This window comes from Clupea harengus, chromosome 11, assembly GCF_900700415.2.
Source record: "Clupea harengus chromosome 11, Ch_v2.0.2, whole genome shotgun sequence".
Taxonomy (NCBI): Eukaryota; Metazoa; Chordata; class Actinopteri; order Clupeiformes; family Clupeidae; genus Clupea; species Clupea harengus.
Genome location: NC_045162.1, coordinates 2,286,813 through 2,312,351, shown reverse-complemented (window position 1 = coordinate 2,312,351; position 25,539 = coordinate 2,286,813). Strand labels below are relative to the sequence as shown.

General features: G+C 40.1%; 2 protein-coding genes across 4 annotated transcripts; both read left to right on the top strand.

Moving 5' to 3' along the window:
• The first annotated feature begins 1,316 nt into the window (after nucleotides 1–1,316).
• On the top strand, nucleotides 1,317–13,873 carry LOC105902147 (carcinoembryonic antigen-related cell adhesion molecule 1-like). 3 transcript variants are annotated; one of them, XM_031576889.1, is made up of 6 exons: nucleotides 1,317–1,388; nucleotides 1,731–1,968; nucleotides 11,355–11,446; nucleotides 12,337–12,609; nucleotides 12,735–12,986; nucleotides 13,399–13,873. In XM_031576889.1, the coding sequence occupies exons 1-6, from the start codon at nucleotides 1,346–1,348 to the stop codon at nucleotides 13,527–13,529; spliced, it is 1,029 nt and encodes a 342-aa protein (XP_031432749.1). In that variant the 5' UTR covers nucleotides 1,317–1,345; the 3' UTR covers nucleotides 13,530–13,873. The 3 variants fall into 3 exon arrangements, with proteins under 3 accessions (XP_031432749.1, XP_031432750.1, XP_031432748.1); XM_031576890.2 differs by lacking the exons at nucleotides 1,317–1,388; nucleotides 1,731–1,968 and adding an exon at nucleotides 10,578–10,774 and having other exon boundaries at nucleotides 11,117–11,446; nucleotides 13,402–13,873; XM_031576888.2 differs by lacking the exons at nucleotides 1,317–1,388; nucleotides 1,731–1,968 and adding an exon at nucleotides 10,585–10,774 and having other exon boundaries at nucleotides 11,117–11,446.
• A 6,644-nt stretch (nucleotides 13,874–20,517) lies between these two features.
• Nucleotides 20,518–22,397, top strand: LOC105894900 (carcinoembryonic antigen-related cell adhesion molecule 20-like). The gene is made up of 2 exons (XM_031576021.2): nucleotides 20,518–21,372; nucleotides 21,846–22,397. The coding sequence occupies exons 1-2, from the start codon at nucleotides 21,084–21,086 to the stop codon at nucleotides 21,923–21,925; spliced, it is 369 nt and encodes a 122-aa protein (XP_031431881.2). The 5' UTR covers nucleotides 20,518–21,083; the 3' UTR covers nucleotides 21,926–22,397.
• The last annotated feature ends 3,142 nt before the right edge of the window (nucleotides 22,398–25,539 follow it).

Below are 25,539 nucleotides of genomic sequence, written 5' to 3'. Positions count from 1 at the left end.
GCATAACACATATGTAAGTAAAATACTAAATATAATCACAACATGCTTAATTGAGTATTAATGTGCAGTGACTGAAAAGTATTAACAGATTTTTTTGTGTTGAGTGTCTTATGTGTTCTTCGATGTTTATTTACACCAAGATAGAGTGCTATTTGACAGTTATGTCTTAGTAAACGGAAACCTTTTTTCATTGCAGCTGCGTTGGACTTGGAGGCTGTGGGAAAAGAAAAACAAGACCAGTGTTAGGCACACAAAAGCACATCTTACTTTTAGATGTCAGGTGATGCTACAGTTAAGTTCCACATAACTATTCAACATTCATGTACAATTCATTACTAACAAGCATTAGCTCAAGCATGGGGTTTACTCACTCGTTTGACAAATGTCACTGAAGTGTTCGCAGGAGTTGGAGGTTTGCGATTGTAGTTAAGTGATGGCGGGTCAGCTGGATTTGGAGGGGGTGAGGCAGGAGCAGGGATTGTGTTCGCAGGAGTCGGACCAGGGGATGTTGTGTTCGCAGCAGTTGGAGGTTTGCGATCGTAGTTAGATGACGGCGGGTCAGCTGGATTTGGAGGGGGCGAGGCAGGAGCAGGGTTGTGTTATCACAACTTTTATACTTTTTATTTAGAAAGATGACCAAGTACTCGGACCTGGCTGCGGAGTGCAGGGAGGCTGGCTGGAAGACCACCATCTACCCAGTGGAGGTTGGATGCCGAGGCTTTGTGGGGCAGTCAACCACACGCCTACTAAGGGACGCAGGCGTGACAGGAGGAAAGCTTAAGAAAGCAACAAAAGAACTGGCAGAAGAGGCGGAGAAGGGCAGCTTTTGGCTGTGGCTAAGGAGGAGGGGAAAGGGCTGGGGAAAGAACACCTAACCCAGATACCAGCTGCAGGGGGTGACAGGGAGACGTCCCCGTCACTGCTCCGCCACCAGGAGACGTTCCAGGATTAAAGGAGCGAAACGTCTGTGAATGGTGGTTCCTGGCTGACGACCCTGCAGCTGATCCACAGGCACCGGAGGAGGTGCGTCAGGCAGCAATGCCCAGCAGGAAATTCAAGCTACCTGTTCATTTACGATACAGGACAGTTCAGAAAATGATTGCTTATATAATGATTGCAAATACAAACTATGCCTTTTCCTCTGTTGTAAAAATTACTTTCAAGTCAGTGTCTGTACCCTTTAGTGACGATGTGATTTTATTACCCTAGGGAGGCGGGATTTTTTGTGAAGGGAGTTTCAGTAATAAAAAGGAAGTGCTCCTGTTTGAAACTGAATTGATGGTCATTTGCAAACACTTTATTAAGCAGGACTCTAAGAGTTGATCACAGTTAGTGAATGTTCTAAATGGAGTATTTACTCTTCAAAACTACTGCATTTCTTTTATTAGGTAATGTATGTGTAAAGTTAACAGAGCTTTATAATTCTATGCTAACATACACAATTTTAGCTTTTTTGAAATGCCATGTTTTGCTCAGGTAAAGTTTATTTAAATTGTGGTATCAAATGTTTGGGAAAGATTTTGCTCACATAAGAGCACATCATTATTACTCCTACTTTCATGGTTGTTGCTAATTGTGTTTCCATCTATGTTGCAAACACTGTCTTGATGTTGTCAAAGGATTTGGTTGAAGTACACTGAAGTGTTGAAATCCTGTTGTGAGTATATGGTGCTCTGTAGTATTTGTAACCACTATGAGAAATTCAATCTGTGACTTTCCTGTTCCTTTAGGATTTTGCTCGTGCCAAAATGAGTTACTACTGAATGGACCTCTGGATGGAGCAGTAGGAGGGAGTGTGAAGTTCACCCTTATTAACCCACCATCTGCAACACCTACTAGAATCACCTGGCATTTTAAAGGAAATAGAGAGGTTACAATCGTCACTTCCCTTGGTGATAGAGAGGATATACATGCTGATTATGTTGGAAGAATCTCTGTGGACAAAACCACCGCTTCACTGGAGCTCAGGGGCCTGACTCTTAATGACACTGGGCTGTACACTGTGAGCATCTCCATCAGTGATGTAGAAAGTCGGGGAGACACATCACTGAAGGTGTTCGGTATGTACTTCTTATACATCCACTGAATGAATAGTATTCAAATAATTTTACATAAGATGTAGTATTATGTTATTTGTAAATGGGACACAGAGATGTTATGGTGCTTAAAATGGGCCAACAATGTGACACCCTTAGCTTGTAAGTGTCTATGGCATTTTGAAAACAAACTCTTTGAGGACAGCTTACAGACAGACCACTGTGTTGGGGTGAATAATGTATGGTGTTTGCTGTACATTTTATTTTAACTGGCATGTTATAATTGTCCTCGGCCACTGTTACAACTGACCCCGACACATTAAAACTGCCCCCAGTAGCACTCCCTGCATTTAGATGAAAATGAGAGAAAAAGTAAGGCACATGTGTTTCAATTAGTGAAGTAAATATAGAGAAGAGATGTTTATGTATCAGTTAAAATAAAAGACGTCACCTCGGCCGATATTTTGCAACAAGGCAAAATACAAGGCAAAGCAAAAAATGTTACGACTGTACCTGATTCATAATGTTTTCCTTATACTCTGTTGTGTGAATGTGGTACATATACTGCTGTTTCCATGGTTCTGAAATGGGGCAAACAAATCCGTCTTAGCAGATATCGAAAGTAACCAAGAACATTGTTTGTCACATAACTTGATTAATTTCTCAGCATGTAATAGTGATAATATTAAATTGAAATGTCCTCCCAACATTCAGCAGAGAACTGTTTGTATCCATCAATAATTCAAAATTTTCTTTAGGAAACATCTTTGTCTTCTTGAACTACTGTAGGCATCACTTTATATGACATACCCCTTGCCAGTAACATCATAAATATAGGATTTTCGTAGAGTTTGATTTAGGGTTAGGGTTACAAACTGTGTCAAATTGGTATTATTGTTGTTGTTGGTTTATTTTTCAAACCAAACAAACAATGAAAAACCTTCCGAATCGTATATTAAAACATGCTCTGTCTAAATTAATCTCTCACAGCGAAGGTTTCTACTTCTCCCATCATTAGCTCTGGAGGCACCTTCATAGCAGGCAACAGCTCTGTCAACCTAACCTGTGATGCTCAGGGCACCATCATCACCAGAGCGTGGACGAAGGGTGGCCAACCACTGTCTCCTAGCAACAGAACCACCTTCGGTGAAGAGAACAGAACGCTGTCCATCAGCCCAGTAGAGAGTGGAGACAATGGGCAGTACACATGCACCGTCAGCAACCCTGTCAGCTCTGCACATGAGACCCACACACTTGTTGTCAATTGTGAGTATTTCTGAAATACTGGCATTGAGCTGCTGATGGAGTTGATGTAAGTTTATGATACTTGTGAAGGTATTTCACTGCATGTTTCTTAAGTGTAAATTACAGTTGTGATGGCTTCATTACAGATGGGCCTCATAATGTCCACATTAGTCTACTCAACGTCGTAACATCTGGGGATAAAGTGTCTTTGGAGTGCTTTGCTGACTCTGTTCCTACTGCGAGTTTAACCTGGAAGTCCAACGGGAGTGAAACAGGAAGCGATTCGCAGCTCATCATTGACAAAGTGGACCACAGCCATGCTGGGAAGTACACCTGCACAGCCTGGAATAGTGTGACCAGACTAACGGCCTCCGCTGAGCAGATGCTCCACGTAACAGGTATGTCTGTCAATAGGGCAGAGAGGAAACACACAGACAGGGAATTATGATTCTAACTTTCCTAACCAGTTAACCAGCCCATATTGCCACATTGAAAACAGTATGCTGATTAATACCTTACCACATTGAAAAGATAGGAAAGTTTGGTAAAATGTGACTCCACATTGTGTGTGTGATATTACCATAACTGTTGTTGGAAAGGTTTATCTTTACAAAAAAGTGAGATTGACATACTGATCACATATAATAAACAGATCAGGAAGAAGACATGAAATTATTCTTCTTTTTGATTTATTCCAGATTCCAGTCCACTGTCTGGTGGAGCCATAGCGGGGATTGTGATTGGCTCAATGGCAGGGGTAGGTGTGGTTATTGGCTTAACTGCATTCGGTCTAAAGAAAGCTGGGGTATGGTAGTGCTTCATGGAGAGTCTGGGATCATTTAACGCATGGGCATATCTGTGGCATGGCACTATTTACTCTCAATCATGATCATTACAGATAGAATACAAATACATTTCTATTTCTAAATAAGATTTCAGACTTATTATGTTCTAAGGGAGCTACGTAGACAGCTTTGAAGTGATATAAAAGAGTTAACATCAATTTTATATCTGAAACTGATTGTCTTTCACCTTCTCAGTAAATAGTTCAATACCATACAAATATGTGGTAACTATCAATACAAAGCACTTGTATACAAGGTTTTTTATGTAAAACATGTAATAATTTTTAACGCACAATCATGTATGAAACTAATCACACATGCTCTTCAAAAAGCTTACCCTAACTTCTGTGTTTCAATGTATTATAGAAAAGCTCTCATAAAACATTCAACTCAAATTCAACAACTCAAATTCAAAGTGAGAAGATTGTAATGTTTACTAAGACAGCTTGATACAACGTAAGATAAGCTAAATATTTCTAACATGGTAATGTAAATAAATAAACATGCATGAAAATAACATATTGAAGTTAATATTAAGTACTTATTCTTTCTTTGTTTAAATTGTCTTTAAGGGGATATTGTATAGTAACATAGTTAATGGTAATTACAAAACTATTCCTTTTAATTGATCTACACGTACCATCCCAGTGAGGAACAGTCTTGCAGGTAATTGTGTACAAATGTTTTTGTAATAAAATGGTTGACAACATTGCACCTTGACACTTTGTTTGATTTTTATGGGTACCATATTTATTCATAAACGTTCCGCAATCTAAAACATTGCACCCTGACACCTTGTTTGCTTCATGACCCAGGGATCAAAGTGATCAAGTTTTGATATGTGATCAGTTAGAAGAGTCGTAAAAACATGGTTGTGGTAGTTTCTTTTCATTAAGGCACACGAAGGCAATCTCACAGGATATGCCTCAGGAAAATGGCTCGAGCAATGACACATTTAAACACTCATAGACACACTTTATAATAAAATGACGTAAACTACTCCTCCACCACCCCTTTAAAAACACACTACACCATCCCTTTAAAAACACACTGCACCACCCCTTTGTTGTGCCGCCTGATTGACCTCTAATTTGTTGGGGTCATTTTGGGAAGCTAGACACAGCCATGGTGTTTCATTGATGGGTTCTATCATTTTGTAAATAGTATGTAGTATAGTAGTGTGACACAAACACAATATGAGGGGTAAGTAATGTTAGATGTAGATGATTTCATATATCAGACTACAGTGTAACATAAGAGACTTCATCTCAAACAACCCCCATTCCTAGTTTGCATATCACCATGCCAGAGCCATAAAGGCTCCTGGCTTTTTGTCTATGTTGAGGAGCCGTCAGACATGACTCCTGACTTTTGTGTGTCTTGGAGCCAGAGACATTAGGTGGCTTTTGTCTACAGCCACGACAAGATGGCTGAAGCCAAAGGTATTAGCATCCATATGGCCCTACCTGGCCATAGGCCTGTTCAAGCTAGACATCCCCTTTTGACTTCCAGACACACCCATCCCCTCCCCCTACCCCTTCTTGTTAATTCTACAATATAAATGTTTGTACTTTCTGTAATGTATTGGAAGAAGACCAACTCGTTACCAGAAGACGTGCCTCGTGCATGCTCGTGCTGTGTCAAGGTGACCGTGGCTAGTGGCTGAATAAACACATTCTTTCGCTAAGCCGTCTTCCACAAGTCTGTTATTCTGAACAAGCTAACTTGAACCAAGTGTGGGCCTCCGACGAATTCGCCGGAGAAAAGCAGAGTCTTTCAGTAACCAAGAAAGTAAATCCTTCACTATAATAATAGCATTCATGTTTGATGAGCCAGCAATTTAACTGGCTTATCCAGCCTGCTAAACAGCCTAAAATGTTCATCATGGGCTTACCCCCAGGGATTAACCCTCTGAATCTTGTTGGAAGGCAGACACCTTCTCTGTTTATAGGTCTGTACTTCAGACATGTCAAAGTTCCTCCTTAGTTTACAGCAACATCAGTGAAACCAGCCTATTGTGTCTCTGGTTGGAGGGACTGTGTCTGCTGTTGCCTTTCTGCAACACGTGCTTGCCTGTCATTGATTGGCTGAGCTTCAGGTGGTTGGCTCACTGCACCACTCCTTTGTTGTGCCGTCTGATTGACCTCTGATTGACCTCTGATTGACCTCTCTTTCTCTACCTGTACATTCCCCTTTATTTGAACATCCCCCCTGTGCTAGGATCACTGCATTGGGCCAGCCATGACTGCAGTGTCCCCTGCTACCACAACCAATATATACGGTATATCATCCTATCCAAGTTATGCCAATATATATATCATCCTATCCAGGTTATGCCAATATATATATCATCCTATCCAGGTTATGCCAATATATATATATATATATCATCCTATCCAGGTTATGCCAATATATATATCATCCTATCCAGGTTATGCCAATATATATATCACCATATCCAGATTATGCCAATATATATATCATCCTATCCAGGTTATGCCAATATATATCATCCTATCCAGGTTATGCCAATATATATATCATCCTATCCATGTTATGCCAATATATATATCATCCTATCCAGGTTATGCCAATATATATATATCATCCTATCCAGGTTATGCCAATATATATATATCATCCTATCCAGGTTATGCCAATATATATCATCCTATCCAGGTTATGCCAATATATATATCATCCTATCCAGGTTATGCCAATATATATATCATCCTATCCAGGTTATGCCAATATATATATCATCCTATCCAGGTTATGCCAATATATATATATCATCCTATCCAGGTTATGCCAATATATATATATCATCCCATCCAGGTTATGCCAATATATATATCATCCTATCCAGGTTATGCATGGCTTTCACTCACCATGATCCCACTCTGTTTTCTGTCTAAAGTGATTTTACTAAAAGGAGTTGGAGTGGCAGCAATGGCTTATTGCAAGTCACCCGCTTATGGGGCACGCTTGGTACACACGCTTACAATAAAATGTTATCATCAGGTAGTGTGTAAAGGACCTTTAGATAACAATGATTGTTAATGATTCATTGTTAATGATCCTACAAGGATAAAAAATAATATGTTTTAAAAGGTCACAGCCATGCATGCATAGTAATCATTATTACAATCCGTCTCTACAGCACAGTACAAGTATTTGTTTGATTATATTGTGAGGAATAAAGTACTCTTGGTGATCAATCACTGATCACTCACAGCCTGACGGAGAAGGCAATGTTCACTTTGAACTGGGAGTTTTTTCTCTTACAGCTAATGTGTAGCGTAGTAAAACAAATTGTGTGATGGTGGCAAAGGGTAATGTTAATGACCATTGCACATTCATTGCCATTGTTTTAGCCCACTGATATAGCCTTCAAGTAAACCATCTCAACCTTAGAGCCCACTGATATAGCCTTCTCACCTTAGTGACCTCTTCTAGTGTTCGACTATGCAGATGGATCCAGATTTATTCATGCCGTTCTGGGGGTGTATAAATCAATAATTAATATAATGAATCATAAAATATCATTAATCAATCACCATAATTAAGCATTATGATGTTCATGACATAGTCTAAGATATTATGAGCTAATGTCAAGGATATGTATTAGGTTAGGCTACTGTCAATCAGCTTTATCACAGTGGAAAATCGAACAAACACAATTGTTATCATAATGCTAGAACATTAACCTGAGTGTCCTTGCAATTTTGATGACTAACCATTTAGCATTAGTATAATGCCAAAGCAGGTACCACGGCACAGAACACTGCAACAAACTCAGTAACACTTTATTTAGATGGTCCGTCTACAGACACTTTACAAATGGTTTGTTGAAAACCAAGTTCAGTCTTTGTCACTGTTCACTGAACATCACCCTGGCTAAACCCAACAGAGTGGACGGAGGGAGAGCGCAGTCACCCCTTCAAGCCTTGAACTCTGACCTCTGACGGCAACGCCAAAGAGCCAGGCTCGATTGTATATCAGTCAGAGGACATACTCATATGTAGTGATGGCACTCTATCCCTCGGGAAGCACGCACAGGCATCCCTCACGCATCCTCAAACAGTACTTCTCCCAGGATGCCCCACATACTAGTGCTTCACCCTTCTCTGGGGTCTCACACAGGGGTCAACCTACCTGGGGGTCCCTCGTACGGTTCACATACTGGGCACGCTTATGATGGCCTCACAGCAAGTCATCCCACTTCTGACATGGTTTGTAGTGAAGGGACCGGCATAGGTCATAAGAATATGCCATAGTCAATAATTCAATGATATTATACCTAGTTATAATTGTTACTTTTATTTGGATTTAACTAGCATGTAAACAGTTCCTGGGTGAATATACTTGATTTTGACCAGGGGAGTGAGGTGCGACATTGGTCTCACCTCCCCCCCCCAGGTCGAGACAAAGAACCCTGCACCCATGGCCCATTTGAATAGACGGTAACACCCCTTAGATATCAGTGTATTTAACAGACTGTTCCTCAAGGAATAAGTCAGATATGCTGAGGTGAAGTCCTGTGAGGGAGGATGGATCTGAAAGTCTCTGTCTCACAGTGGTCGGCCGCCATTCTTCAAGAATAAACCTGGATCCTGACTGATCAAACCTAAGACTGAATCTTCAATATATGGTATAAATTATATCCCATCAATGTAGTCACCCCACCCAGGCCTTGAACCCGGGTCTACGGGGAGACTCCAAAAATTAATTTATTAGGAGTTCATTATTTTGACCTTAATTGTGGCCTTAAAAACAGTTGCTGCTAATGGTCACAGAATTCACAAGTTTGTTTTGTGACATTGTTTCCATTTTTAAAACACATTGTATTTATTTACAATGTTTCGGCTGGATGAAAATATTACAGCACCACCTCCTGGACTGTAAGAGCAGGTGCAATATTAGGAATCAGTGAAAAGACAACAAAAGTACCATTAATGGCAGCATCTTTCGACCAGTGTGTTAGCAGCAGCTGGTTTTGTTGAAGCCAGAAGGATGAAACTAAACTGCCCACATAATGGGACCATGCTAGTTTAGCCTGGTACCAGCAGGCTAGCAACTCAAAATGTATATTAGCTGGTGATAAGTAGGCCTATATGATCCCTTGGATAGTAATAAGGCTATCCCTGTTCCCTGTAATCTCTCGACCAATGTCAGCAGTCCACTAAGCATGGTTAGAGTCTGTATTAAATTGATGTATTGCTGTACAAGAAAAACAGCAGCCTGAAACTAGAGCAGGGTGATGATGAATCAGCTTCAGCGGTTGTCCATTTTGGTAAAGATTGCATTAAATTGCAGTTTTTAAAGGGAAGTTTAGATAATGTTACCCATGAATGTTATCATTCACACTGGCTATTTTGACTATAGGCCCCATGTCACCAGTCAGACCAGTCCGTTGAGAGTGTTGTCTGCATACATTGCTATGGTGAGGGGTTCTCTAGATTTGGCTTAAAATGACCCAGAGGAGATCACAGACTGTTTGGCCTTGCTGGAGTAGCTGGCTAAATGTGTCAGAATGAAATATCTATGTTTTTACTTACTTGCCCCTGCATTCAAACGATACCAGCACAACCAGCCTGTTTCACACCAACTGTAATAACTGTATTTTGCCACCATGTGGTAGTATTGTGTATATATCCACTACATACATAGGTCAATACTACAAACACCAATGGTGAAAATAATCAAACAGAAATGACTAACCATCAAACAAACATGTGTAGGATTGGGTCTCCCTCTGAAACCAACAAGGTTTTATTTCCCCACAGTCATCAGTGAGTGACATCCATTTTTGACATTATTGATTTGGTGAGATTAAATAGGTATTTCCTCTCTCTCAGACCCTTCAGTTGAACATTCCAAATACATGTTAATGACTCAAATTAGGCTGTACGCAGTGACACACATCCTCAACAGAGCACCAAGTAAGAAACTCAGTATGGTCCTTACACTTGTCATTACAGAAAATTGTTTGACACAGCAATATTGAAATGCAGGCATGTATGTAGTCATTGCATTAATCAGTTTCAAGAAATTGAAAATAAATCTTGAATTTCCGCTTGCTGTAGACAATGCCATGTGATCAGTGTAGGATTGGGCCTCCCTCTGAAACCAACAAGGTTTTATTTCCCCACAGTCATCAGTGAGTGACATCTATTTTTGACATTATTGACCAAACTTATTCTTGACTTATGAATCTTTTAACGCAAGACTTATACTCTCTTTTCTGTTCAAACTGTTTTTAGACAGTGCATTCAGAAAGTATTCAGACCCCTTCACTTTTTTCAAATTTTTTTTATGTTGCAGCCTTTTGCTGATAGCAATCAGGTGAAGGGCCTTGGTAAGAGAGATGGTCACTCTGGCTGAATGAGTTCCTCTGTAGTAAAAATGACTTTCAAGTCAGTGTCTGTACCCTTAAGTGTCAATGCGATTTTATTACCCTAGGGAGGCGGGATTTTTTTGTGAAAGGAGTTTCAGTAATAAAAAGGAAGTTTTCCTGTTTGAAACTGAATTGATGGTCATTTGCAAACACTACATGAAGCAGTAGTCTAAGAGTTGATCACAGTTAGTTCTAAATGGTCTAAATGGAGTATTTACTCTTCAAAACTACTGCATTTCTTTTATTAGGTAATGTATGTGTAAAGTTAACAGAGCTTTATATTTCTGTGCTAACATACACAATTTTAGCCTTTTTTAAATGCCATGTTTTGCTCAGGTAAGGTTTATTTAAAATGTAGTATGAAATGTTTCGGAAAGATTTTGCTCACATCAGAGCACATCATTATTACTCCTACTTTCATGGTTGTTGCTAATTGTGTTTCCATCTATGTTGCAAACACTGTCTTGATTTTGTCAAAGGATTTGGTCGAAGTACATTCAAGTGTTGAAATCCTGTTGTGAGTATATGGTGCTCTGTAGTATTTGTAACCACTATGAGAAATTCAATCTGTACCTTTCCTGGTCTTTCAGGATTTTGCTCGTGCCAAAATGGGTTACTACTGAATGGACCTCTGAATGGAGCAGTAGGAGGGAGTGTGAAGTTCACCCTCATTAACCCACCATCTACACAGCCTGATGGAATCATCTGGAGTTTTAAAGGAAATAGAGAGGTTACAATCGTCGCTTCATTTGGTGAAAGTGAGGATCCAACAGTTGATTATGTTGGCAGAATCTCTTTGGACAAAACCACCGCTTCACTGGAGCTCAGGGGCCTGACTCTCAATGACACTGGGCTGTACACTGTGAGCATCACCATCAGTGGTGTAGAAAGCCGGGGAGAAACATCACTGACAGTGTTCGGTATGTACTTTTTATGCATCCGCTGAATGAATAGTATTAAAATCATGTTATGTAAGTAACATGTAGTATTGTGTTATTTGTGAATAGGATGCTAGAACAGAGATGCTATGGTGCTAAAAATGGGCCAACAGCAAGCGAAATAGACTAGCCACTTTTGTAACAATGTGACACCCTTGGCTTGTAAGTGTCTCTGGTATTTTGAAAAAAACACATGTGCTTAAATTAGTGAAGCAAATATGGAGAAGAGATGTTTATGTTGCATCAGTTTAAACAAAAGACATCTCCTCAGCCGATATTTTGCAACAAGGCAAAATATAAGGAAGAGCAAAAAGTGTTCCAACTATATCTGGTCTCCCATACATAATGTTTTCCTTATACTCTGTTGTGTGAATGTGGTACATAAAGTGCTGTTTCCATGGTTCTGAAATAGGGCAAACATGTAAAGTGATAAAACATCTCCCTGTCTTAGCAGATATTGAAAGTAACCAAGATCATTGTGTGTCTCATAACTTGATTAATTTCTTCTACTTAAGCTCAGCATAAAATAATGATAATATTACATTGAAATGTCCTCCATTCATTCAGCAGAAAACTCAGACCTTCTCTAGAACTGTTATGAAGTGTATTCATCAATTATTCAAAAACTTCTTTAGGAAACATCTTTGTCTTCTTGAACTACTGTAGGCAACACTTTATATGACATACCCCTTGCCAATTACATCATAATTATAGGATATTCGTAGAGTCTGATTTAGGGTTAGGGTTATAAAGTGTGTCAAATTGGTATTATTGTTGTTGTTGTCGTGCTTATTTTTCAAACCAAAAAAACTATGAAGAAACCTGCAAAATTGTGTATTAAAACATGCTCTGTCTAAATGACTCTCTCACAGCGAAGGTATCTACCCCTACCATCGAAAGCTCCGGGGGCACCCTCATAGCAGGCAACAGCTCTGTCACCTTAACCTCAGGTCAGGGCACCATCATCACCAGAGCGTGGACGAAGGGTGGCCAACCACTTTCTCCTAGCAACAGAACCACCTTCAGTGAAGAGAACAGAACGCTGTCCATCAGCCCAGTAGAGAGTGGAGACAATGGGCAGTACACATGCACCGTCAACAACCTTGTCAGCTCTGCCCGTGAGACCCACACACTTGAGGTCAATTGTGAGTATTTCTGAAATACTGGCATTGAGCTGCTGACAGAGTTGATGTAAGCTTATGATACTTGTGAAGGTATTTCACTGCATGTTTCTTGAGAGTAAATTACAGTTGTGATCGCTTCATTACAGATGGGCCTCATAATGTCCACATTAGTCCACTCGACGTTGTAACATCTGGGGATAGAGTGTCTCTGGAGTGCTTGGCTGACTCTGTTCCTACTGCGAGTTTAACCTGGATGTTCAACGGGAGTGAAACAGGAAGCGATTCACAGCTCATCATTGACAAAGTGGACCACAGCCATGCTGGGAAGTACACCTGCACAGCCTGGAATAGTGTGACCAGACTAACGGCCTCCGCTGAGCAGATGCTCCACGTAACAGGTATGTGTGTCAATAAGGCAGAGAGGAAACACACAGACAGGGAATTATGATTCTAACTTTCCTAACCAGTTAACCAGCCCATATTGCCACATTGAAAACAGTATACTGATTAATACCTTACCACATTGAAAACAGTATGCTGATTAATACCTTACCACATTGAAAACAGTATGCTTATTAATACCATACCACATTGAAAAGAGTATGCTGATTAATACCTTACCACATTGAAAAGATAGGCGAGTTTGGTCAAATGTGACTCCACATGGTGTGTGTTGTTACCATAACCGTTGATAAAAAGGCCTATCTGTCAGACATACAGTAAAAACAAACAAAAAAGTGAGATTGACATAATGATCACATATAGTAAACAGATCAGGAAGAAGACATGAAATAATTTTTCTCTTTTCAGAAGATTTTTCTGCTCATTCCAGTCCACTGTCTGGTGGAGCCATAGCGGGGATTGTGATTGGCTCAGTGGCAGGGGCAGGTGTGGTTGCTGGCGTAATAGCATTTGGTCTAAAGATGGCTGAGGTATGGTAGTGCTTCATGGAGAGTCTGGGATTATTTCTAAATAAGATTTCAGACTTATGATGTTCTAAGGGAGCTACGTAGACAGCTTTGAAGTAATATAAAACAGTTAACATCAATTTTATATCTGAAAATGATTTTCTTGTACCTTCTCATTAAATAGTTCAATACCTTCAAAATATGTGGTAACTATCAATACAAAGCACTTGCATACAAGGATTTTGATATAAAACATGTAATCATTTCTAACGCACAATTATGTATGAAACTAATCACACATGCTCTTCAAAAAGCTTACCCTAACTTCTGTGTTTCAGTGTTTTATAGAAAAGCTCTCATAAAGCATTCAACTCAAATTCAACAACTCAAATTCAAAGTCACAAGATTGTTATGTTTACTAAGACAGTTTGATACAACGTAAGATAAGCAAATTATTTCTAACATGGTAATGTAAATAAATACGTATTGAAGTTGATATTAAGTATTTATTCTTTCTTTGTTTGAATTGTCTTTAAGGGGATATTTTTTATAGTAACATAGTTCATGGTTTTTCTAATAAAACGGTTGACAACATTGCACCTTGACATTTTGTTTGATTTTTAGGGGTACCATATTTATTCATAAAAGTTGCGCAATTTAAAATATTGTACCCTGACACCTTGTTTGCTTCATGACCCAGGGATCAACGTGATCAGGTTTTGACATGTGATCAGTTAGAAGAGTAGTAAAAACATGGATGTGGTAGTTTCTTTCATAAACAGCAATCACAATACAAACAGCACAGTTTCTGTATTTGCTTAAGGTGTATTTGTCTTTGTAGTAAAGAAGTAACAGTCTATATAGCTTTGTCTGGTTTACTTTGTCAGTCCTCAAAGTTCAAACACATTTACAGAGCTTCATTGGTTTAATCATTTACGTTACCAAGGCTACACAGGCCACACCTCCATCAGTGACCCAAGTATCAGGCTGAAACTCACTGTGACTCACTGACGGAAGAATCTCACAGGATATAGATCAGGAAAATGGCTTGAGCAATGACACATTTAAACATAGTCACACTTTATAATAAAATGACACATTTAAACACTCATAGACACACTTTATAATAAAATGACGTAAACTACTCCTCCTATTTTGTTAAGAAAACCTTTGGGTTATTATGACCTTGAGACATAGAGAAGCAGGGAAGAGTGATGGCTCATTGAAGGATTGGAATTATACAAAAAGCACGTTTGTACAAGGGGATTGAGAAAGGAGGGGGCGGGGTGCTCCTGACCAACTAGGACATTTAGGAGGAAAAGACACTGCACCACCCCTTTAAAAACACACTGCACCACCCCTTTAAAAACACGCTGCACCACCCCTTTAAAAACACACCGGCACCATCCCTTTAAAAACACACTGCACAACCCTTTGTTGTGCCGCCTGATTAACCTGATTGATTTGGGGTCATTTTAGGAAGCTAGACAGCCATGGTGTTTCATTAACGGGTTCTATCATTTTGTAAATAGTATGTAGTATAGCAGTATGACCCAAACACAATCTGAGGGGTAAGTAACCAAGAAAGTAAATCCTTTACTGTAATAATATAATTTATGTATGATGAGCCAGCAATTTAACTGGCTGATCCAGCCTGCTAACCAGTCTAAAATGTTCATCATGTGCCTATCCCCAGAGATAAACTCTATGACACCTTCTCTGTTTATAGGTCTGTACTTCAGACATGTCAAAGTTCCTCCTTAGTTTATAGCAACATCAGTGGAAACCAGCCTATTGTGTCTCTGGTTGGAGGGACTGTGTCTGCTGTTGCCTTTCTGCAACACGTGCTTGCCTGTCATTGATTGGCTGAGCTTCAGGCGGTTGGCTCACTGCACCACCCCTTTGTTGTACCGCCTGATTGACCTCTGATTGACCTCTCTCCAACGTCACGCTGGGCAACCTCTCTTTCTCTACCTGTACATTCCCCTTTATTTGAACATTCCCCCTGTGCTAGGATCACTGCATTGGGCCAGCCATGACTGCAGTGTCCCCTGCTACCACAACCAATATATATATCATCCTATACAGGTTATGCCAATATATATATCATCCTATCCAGGTTATGCCAATATATATATCATCCTATCCAGGTTATGCCAATATATATATCATCCTATCCAAGTTATGCCAATATATATATCATCCTATGCAGGTTATGCCAATATATACTGTATCATCCTATGCAGGTTATGCCAATATATACTGTATCATCCTATCCAGGTTATGCCAATATATATCATCCTATCCAGGTTATGCCCTGTTGCAGACATAGTCTAGTTAGAGCTAATTAGCCCTTGTACCTCTACATGGGTCAAAAATAAAGACATCAAGGCGTGTTTCGCTTTCATGAGTAGAAATGCAAAACATAGAGCTTTGCATGAACACCAGCAGCTCAGCTGCAATTCAACATATTCTCAATTCAGTTTTCATTGCCGCCAGATTGGCTGAATATTTGGCCTATTAGGGTGTAATAACTGCTCTTATATTTGTTAACTGCTCTTATTGTGGCCATAATTGTATAACAGTTGCTGCTATTCGATTCACAAGTGGCATTGTTTTTGTTTTGGGGCATTGTTTTAAGTTTGTTTGCAAACGACAGGGCATTTGTAAAACATGTTGTATTTGTTTACAATGTTTTGGCTGGATAAGTCAATATTACAGCACCACCTCCTGGACTGTAAGAGCAGGTGCAATATTAGGAATCAGTGAAAAGAGGGAGTGTTTTTGTCAAATCAACTTACCAAACAAAAGTACCATTAATGGCAGCATTCACTGTAGTCACTACAGGCAAAAATCTCCCCCCTCCCCCATCAATCGATAGTTCAAGCAGTCAGGAAAGGTTTTATAAGAGTAGGAGAGATGATTGTTTTGAGGAAGAAGAGCAAGTGGGAGTGGGAGTAAAATGCACAATTAGCCTCTCATTAGCATCTCATTAGCACAGCATCAGTCTTGTCAGGTAAACAGCAGTCACTCCCCGGGCTGGATTACTGGTTATGAACAAACAGTCAACCTTCACTGTTTACTGTAGTTCTCTCAAATAGCCTAAAAACAGTACCACCCCACCCATTCTCCTCAGTGTTTCATAATTCCACAGCAAACCCTGTTGTGTAGATTTATTTTAGATTTTAAAGCCCAAGGATTAGGAGGAACAAAACGCCTCTTTCCAACCCTTGTAGACTATTTAAACTATATCTTTATCATTTCTCCCTATTATTTCACAATGACTAATATGAGTAACAAAGGGCCTTGGCACACCTTACCTCCGGGAGCACCACCCTGCTCCATATGTTGGCACGTATTGGGCATAGTCAGGGAGCACCACCCTTCTCCATATGTTGGCAGGTATTGGGCATAGTCCGAGACAGAAGCACCAGATCAATGAAGATGGAAGCCCTCTCCTGCCTAACACTCACCCTGCTCACAGGTAACATAGTTGATTACGCTCTTAATTATATATATTTGTATTTTATACTTTGAATAATAATATTTAATGTCATTATAATTTAAAATGTTTTTTAATAATTGTATACTTTTCCATGTTTTTTACTATTATACTATATGTATTCTTATTACGTATTAATTCCAAGGAAGAGGGTGACAAAAACTGAAATGAGTTGGCATTACTGATTACCGGTTCCCTTTCGTCAGTGGCTGCTTTTTTATATATACTGTGGTAATATTGAGAGATGAAATACAAATATACCCATTTAGTCGCTTGCTGGAAACCAGGATCCCATATCCAACTTTGTTTATATAGTATTAAGTTGTCAGACATTCAATAAAACCACACATGAAGTTGTCACTGTCGAGTTACACTCACAGTGCATTCTGTTCATAACTATTAAGTTAGGTATTGTAATCAAATTGATCCCAGGAGGTCAGTGATAAATGCCACATATTTTCTATATCTGTTATTCGTGCTTTCACAAAGGCACACATCAAATGACTCATGTGCTTATGTGATGACGAGACCTGGAATAAGAGAGGGAGTGCCAGCTTTTCTAAAATCAGCTCGACACACACTGCTAATGACGTTTACTACTCATCAGCTCGAAACACACTGCTAATGACGTTTACTACTCATCAGCTTGCACACACTGCTAATGACGTTTACTACTCATCAGCTCGAAACACACTGCTAATGACGTTTACTACTCTGTAGTCTGCAAGCAATACTGCCTAAACACCTGAACATGTTTGAATGTTAATGGGCAGTGAAGTAGCAGTAGTAGTTCTTTATTGTTGCAGCACAAGTACACAAGTACCAGCAACATCTGTCGCATAGTAAACTAGCGAAAATGGCAATCCACCCGTCCATACATATACACATACATCTGACAAGGGGGTAGACAGGACGGGAAGACAAGGTTGAAGGAAGAATTGCAGCATAACATGAGGAAAGGGAGGAGAGAGAAAAAAGGCGACCCCCAGACTATGCTCCTAAAGGAGTACAGTGTGGGAGCAGGAAAAAAACTCCTCAGCACATAAGCACATACATTAAGTAGCATTGTTGCACTGTTTTTCAGGGCTTTGCCTTGGTCAGAACGTGCTGGAACCCAGCCCGGTCAATGGCGCTGTTGGAGGGAGCGTGTGGCTTAAAACCAATCTCAGTTCTCCCGCCAAATCGTACTCCGTCCTGCTCTGGAGTTTAAACCTGGAAGACATCATCACCTACGTCATAGGAGAGAACTTTACCGCACCTGCGTATCATGACCGGGTCGTCCTCAACATCACCACTGGCTCTCTGGAGCTCCAGAAGCTGACCCTAAATGATTCTGGTGTTTACTCTCTGGATATGGTGCCGAGTGGGTCAGCTGGAAGACATGGAGAAATTTTCCTGCGTGTGTTCGGTGAGTGTGTGGGTAGCGTCTAGTAAAGGCACATTACGTCCCAACATTAGAAAATGCATTTTCTAAAAGCACTTGTGCCCAACAAACTTAAACAAACATTTTTATGTAAGTCTCCTGCTGAATACGTCAGTATTTTGGTTTATTTGTTGATTGTCAACTGTATGAAGGGACCCATGAGACTTTTCAGGAAGACAGCTTATTCACCAGATGGAACAATATTATTCTTTCTTTCTGGCTTTTAATAACAGTATACTACCATAATTTACATTAGCTTTTTATTATTTTGGTGAAAGGTTGCCAGACTCTTTTTTTATTTTTTGATGGCCATATTTAATATTACATGCCCCATTTCATACTTTCAGGATAGTTGGCTACATTATCAAACTTTCTGTCAATTAGGAGTATTAACTTGGCATTTGTTGTGTGTTTATAATCCAACAGAGAAAATATCAGGTCCTTCCATCAGACCCTCTCGAGTCTTTGTGATCGCGGGTGAGAGTTCTGTCAACTTAACCTGTGAGTCTCAAGGCTCTATCACCAACATTGAGTGGACTAAGGATGGAAAACCCCTGTCCGTTAGCAACAGATTCACTCTCCCTTGGGACAACAGAACACTGTTGATAAGCCCGGTAGAGAGAACAGATACTGGCGTGTATGAATGTCGCCTCAGCAACCCCATCAGTGCTATGACAACAAACTACACCATGACTGTCAGTTGTGAGTATCTATTCAAATTATTACCACGTTGATACTGACCTAAGTCTCTATTCATCTGATCGTTTCACAGTGCTTAGTTGCATTTCCACCTTTGCATAATGTCATAATGGTAGGATGCCTCACCCGCATATGACACGACACATATGACTGTCTTCCACCTGTAAGAGGACCTGTCATGAGCAGCATACATTCATCTCAAGTTTCTTGTGGTATGATTTACCCGCTGAACTGATGGATGCTGATGGACAGGTTTCCCCACCCTCTCGTTCGTCTGTTGGTGTGGTATACATTTAAAGCAATATTACAGAGTTTCGGTCTAAAACTAGCAAGCACCTAAAATCACATCCCAAGACTTGGCATACACCTCCAACTGCCCAGTTGGTAGGTTGCACTGATAAAGGCTGGCTTACATGGTAACTGGTGTCTTTGGTTAATATTCTTGCCGATGTGCTGTGAAGGATTTCCTTATATTTTAACCGGGTGCTCTGACCCAAACAACCAAACCACCTAGTGCAAAGCTTGGAGGGCTAGTCAGAACGACAGGTGTGTTTACCTGTCCCTCACATGACCATATACTATCAAAATTAATTTACCAAAAGTAGTTGCTCATAAAAACATACTTAAAAAGTGGTAAATGATTGCACAGTGCTGCGTTAACTTTGGAGGCACTAATCTGGAGGTTGTAATGGCCTGTTGGACAAAATTGTTCTCCTAATTTAACACTGACAGCAACATTTTAGTAACACTTTACTGAAACCCAGTATTCACAAAGCATTATAAACGCATTCATAAAGGGCTGTAAAGTATCCACAATAGGCCTAACTCATTGTCATTATAAGTCTATATAATTATTTATACATAATAATGACAGCACTCATAAAACGTTACGATGTTATAGTATAAATCCTTACAGCTTGTAGTATCAGAATGCATACTAAAGCTTCTTTCACCTCTTGATAATGGCACTGATGAAACCAAATGCTCTTGATGTGACCTCACCAGCTCTCATATTAATGGCTGTGTAGGGCTTCTACTACACGATTGTGACGGTCTGGGTGCGACCGCACAGGACTAGTGCCCTGCCGGCACAAATTTTCCGTCCGTTGCAAACTGTTACACACACAGGGACTCTAAAATGCGAAAGCATTGCTATACGTAGGCTACATGCTACACTGTACAGTATATGGACTGGTACACGTACAAACATGGAAGGAACACAAGGCAAATGTATTATGCCGTGAAAACGTATTCAAATATATATATATTTATTTAAAGTTGGTGCACAAACTTCAAGATCATGTTTTATCTAGCGTATAAAGTTTACCGGCAACTTGTTGATTGATATGCTTTCCCATGTGTGCCCGATGGTAAAGGGGTGTCGCCGGGCAACAAGGGAATGTTTATTTGTTTCCGGAATTGGCCAGGTTCATTCTGGTTGTGGCAGTGGGGAAACTTTTGCTGATATTTTTTTAATCTGTTTCTTTCTTTTTTTCACTTCACTGGTTGGTATACGGATTGGTATCTTGCTTGATTTAGATTTTTCAAGCCTTATTAAACTACACAATCATTTTGTCAAACATACTCTGCCTCATACTCTGCCACCCGCACACGGTGACTCCGCTCGGTTCCGTTACAAAGATCATAATGCTTCATGGGTGTTGTCATGTCTATTTATAAAAAGTTATAATTAATTATGAATACTTTGTAAACAATATTAATAGTTTGTTTATAGTGCTTCATGGCTACAGTGTTTAAATAAAGTGAGTTTGCAAACTAGGTTGTCAGACACTCAGGCATAGGAAGTGACGAGGGGGCTATAACCCTAATGCCTGTTACCAGCATGTGTTGGGATTGACTTGAAAAGTTACACTATATGACCACATAATCATGCTAGTAACATAACGGGGAAGGGATATGAGTAAAACATTTATGAAAATACTTCCCTGGAGTTTTCCGAGGTATGACATGCCCTTCTCCCTTGTTTTACTGGACAGACGGACCACTGTATGTCGCTGTAAATGGAACCGGAGAAATCGGTGCCTCAGAGAACACAACCTTCTCCTGCTCAGCTGATTCCCAACCTCCCGCTACGTTCTCATGGTCATTCAATGACAAAGAGACAGCCGTGACTGGTCCAGTGTATAACATATGGGACAGTAAAGTAGAACAGTCTGGCAATTACACCTGCACAGCAAGCAATAACGTCACTGGACGCAAAGTCTCTGCCACACTTGCACTGACTGTGAAGGGTGAGTTTGGGATCATACAAATACATCAATGCTCTGACGGCTGGTTTCACTGCACATGCCATTCTTCTTAAACTATATTAATCAGGATGGAATAACATTGCTATTATTATTTAATGTTCTATTGGACAATTTAACATGGTTTACTCGCTATACTTTGTTTGGAAATATATGACCAACTATAACTCATTCCTCCTGTTTCATTTGTTCAAACATTCCTGTTTGCATGTGTCATGTATCCTTTGTCTTTCACACTGCGTGCAACATGCACCTCATATTTGACAGAAAAAGTTATCGAACCAACTTAGACATTTTTTTAGAGTGTGTTTCAGAGCCATAGATGAGGCGAAAAAGATGAGGCCTTTGCCATAACACAGGATGACATTTAAAATGACAATTTCCTGTTTGATTGTCTGAGGATCATAATGTACACAAAAACCAGGGAGTAAGAGTTTGCATTGTTTTAATTTCCCCAGGTGGATCCAGCTCTTTCAATGGAGGATTAATGCCAGGAGCCACACTTCTGATGTCCATGTTTCTTGTTCTTATCATTTAATACAGCAGCCTGATGTAACCACCACGCTAAAACAATGGGATATGGACATGTTTGAATAGTAACTCCTTGTAGTTCTCCATGTAGTCAACTCAATAATGCTATTCTATGTGTTGTAGCCATTTCTATGGAAATAATAGTTTTGTAATAATATTGTAATTGAATAATAATTGCAGCTTGAGAATTTAAGATTTAATGATATTTACGAGAACTAAGAAGAAACTGTGTTGCGTGTGTAATGTAGAAATGGAAATATTGATAGTTGACCAGTGATGCTGAGAATAATGTAATTTGATTGGCTGTTTGATTTAATATAAAAGAATAAGAAACTCTGCGAAACATGTCGAAGGCACTGGACCTTGGAGCAGCACAGTCTTTTGACCTACACGTAATGCCAGTTCATTTGTTAGAAAAGTAATATCCTGAGTTTTTGTACTGTATGATTTAAGTTATTAAGTAAACAGACAAAAAGAAGAATTTTAGATTACAGACTTTTATTTCTGACGTTTTGTGTACAAAAGTGTACAAAAGTGTACAAAAGTACAAAAGTACAAAAGAACTTTGAGGTCCTAATCTAGCCCGGCTGCACCCACACACACTATGTTTGAGGTCCTAATCTGGTGAGTCAGCTCGGCTGCACGCACCCACCCACACTATGCAAAGCTGAGGCTTGGAACCGTGTGTCAGAAGGGAGTGGATTGTGTATACGCATGCCTCATCTGTCATACAGGAGTAATGACTTAGTAAACCTCTTGATTAAAGTCATATCTATGAGTCTCAAATTACTTTGCTAAGAAAGAACCGAGTTTAATACAGGGGTACTCAATTACAACCCAAAAGGTCCACTCGCCAAATTTCCATTCAGGTCAGGGTCCGGAACAGTGACGGTCAAAATCCAAAAACATAACTCCAACAAAAAAGTTTGAACTAAGCACAAAAGGTGATGTGGTCTGGCCTTATTTGTGTGAAAGGTGACACCTTTTTGTGCGTTAAACTTGGGCATTAAAGATGTGAGGGCCAGGCGGAGGCACTGATGTAAGTGTTCATTTGTGAGTGTGCTCCTGTATTTGTTTTGCACCATATTCATGGTTGATAAGGCAGACTCACAACAGTATGTTGAGGTATGCATGCACGCTCTTGGTGTGTGGCTGATCTAACTATTGCATTGCATGTTGCTTGGTATGAGGATTGCAGTTGGTTTATTTTTCTGGCCCTTACCTCATAGTTCTGGGGGTCATTTTGTTCGAAGTGTGCATGCTTTGTTTCATAGTTACGTTTCACGTTACCACTTTTGACAAGGGCAACCGTGTCGTTGCAGATTAAACACATCGGTGCTGTGCTCCCCACAGGCAGCACAAATGCATAGGCTACTTGTCAGTCCACTCTCTTAAATTCGCGATTTTTGGAATCAACTTTTCGTTTTTTGTCGGGTTTAGAGCACGCCAAAATTTACGTTCGCTGATAAACAGATACCCTTCATAAATCTATCTGCCCGCGTTGTTGCCATTGACACACACAACCTGCGTGACCCACAGAGCTCGCGGCCAACATTGAGTGAGTGAGTTGTCATAGTGATGTTGTTATTACAGCTCCTGATTGGACCTCTGGATTGGACACGGAAGATAGAAACCACATCGAATAGGGAAAAAATATATAGCACGAAATCACACAACAATGAAAACTCGCTTGGATCATGATTTCAATTAAAATTTTGATTTTGGCTTCGGTCCACATTTGATTGCGTCTGAGTCCGGATCTGGACCGGGGTCCGCCTATTGAGTACCCCTGGTTTAATAGAACAGAGTGTAATAACCAGAAACAGAAACGTATGCTCCTGATGGGCGCTCACTCTGATAGAGATTTACTTCCCCGCTTTGCTTGTGGGGTACTTTGGGCACAATTAAAAGATCTGCATTGGAGGATTGAAAGTTCCTTTGTGGTTGATAGGATTTTAAGAGTTCATATATGTATGAAGGTACTATGCCATTTAGAGCTTTGGAAGTAATTAACAGAACCTTAAAAATCAATTCTAGAAGACACAGGAAGCCAGTGCAGTTCAGCTAAGACAGGGGTGATGTGCTCTCTCTTCTTGATCTTAGTTAAGAGTCTGGCAGCAGGGGTGATGTGCTCTCTCTTCTTGGTCTTAGACAGGGGTGATGTGCTCTCTCTTCTTGGTCTTAGACAGGGGTGATGTGCTCTCACTTCTTGGTCTTAGACAGGGGTGATGTGCTCTCACTTCTCTTCTTGATCTTAGACAGGGGTGATGTGCTCTCTCTTCTTGGTCTTAGACAGGGGTGATGTGCTCTCACTTCTCTTCTTGATCTTAGACAGGGGTGATGTGCTCTCTCTTCTTGATCTTAGTTAAGAGTCTGGCAGCAGGGGTGAAGAGCTCTCTCTTCTTGGTCTTAGACAGGGGTGATGTGCTCTCTCTTCTTGATCTTAGACAGGGGTGATGTGCTCTCTCTTCTTGATCTTAGTTCAGCTAAGACAGGGGTGATGTGCTCTCTCTTCTTGATCTTAGACAGGGGTGATGTGCTCTCACTTCTCTTCTTGATCTTAGACAGGGGTGATGTGCTCTCTCTTCTTGATCTTAGTTAAGAGTCTGGCAGCAGACAGATCTGTCCCAGGGTCAGCTCTAACCTATAATCAGAGGCCTTGGACAAAAGATATGAGTTGATAGCTACCTTTGTGGTTAACAGAGGTACCTCTGAACAAAATCAAAAGTTTCTTGACTTATAAACATGTGAGAGCACATGACGATGGAGTCTGGGTGGTCCTCTCACATCACAGAAAAGCAGAACAAACTCCCCAAAATAAAGATTTGATGAGTGTCACGTACACGACTCACGGTATGAAACATAAAGGGGAGGCCACGCAGAATTTATAATAATAATATAAGTTATTTATTTAATGATACAAGATTTAGGTTTATATAATAATTATAGCAAACGTGTGGTGAAAGTCAGGGTTGTGAATAGAAACCAAAAATGTAATGTACAGTCAGTTCAAGGGTAATATAAAACAAACAACGACGACAACAATCAAAAATCCGACGGCAATTCTCAATCCAATCTCTATTCCACGACCAACGATAACCAACTGAAGGGAAGACCAAAGCTCTCCCGTCTGCTGGCTGATCAGGGCTTTTGTAGCCCCGCCAATCAACCATACACCTGGTTCCAATTACCTGTTGTAGAGACAGAGACAGAACAGGCATGCAAAATGTCATGGGGCGGGGCCTAGACCCGCCAGGGTCGTAACAATGAGGCACTACACTGCATTTACTGATCACACCAGAGCCCTTACAAAAAGAGGTGGACACATGAACACATATTCATTACATCATTGTGTCTTTGGATATGAGGAATGTGAAAAATGTCAAAATCATGTGTCACCTAATCAAAAACAAAAAAAGGCTGTTTTTCATGTGAATTCATATGAGGTTTCAACCGCAAGAGGTCAGTAAATATTTGATAAAAACATCTCACCAGGGCTTTCTGCACTGTCTGACATTTATGGCATGTTTACAGCGTAATAATTTGAAGACCTTTGCCACCACATTATCTGTCGAAAGTGTTACAGTAAGCCGTCAATGACTGCGTGTCCTGTGTAGTTTC

Excerpts from the sequence above, each read along its gene's own strand:
- LOC105894900 (XM_031576021.2), top strand. The coding sequence starts at position 21,084 with ATGACATGCCCTTCTCCCTTGTTTTACTGGACAGACGGACCACTGTAT. Across the intron at positions 21,373-21,845 it reads ACTTGCACTGACTGTGAAGG|GTGGATCCAGCTCTTTCAAT; the intron begins GTGAGTTTGGGA and ends TAATTTCCCCAG.
- LOC105902147 (XM_031576889.1), top strand. The coding sequence starts at position 1,346 with ATGGAGTATTTACTCTTCAAAACTACTGCATTTCTTTTATTAG. Across the intron at positions 11,447-12,336 it reads AACATCACTGACAGTGTTCG|CGAAGGTATCTACCCCTACC; the intron begins GTATGTACTTTT and ends ACTCTCTCACAG. Across the intron at positions 12,987-13,398 it reads GCAGATGCTCCACGTAACAG|AAGATTTTTCTGCTCATTCC; the intron begins GTATGTGTGTCA and ends TTCTCTTTTCAG.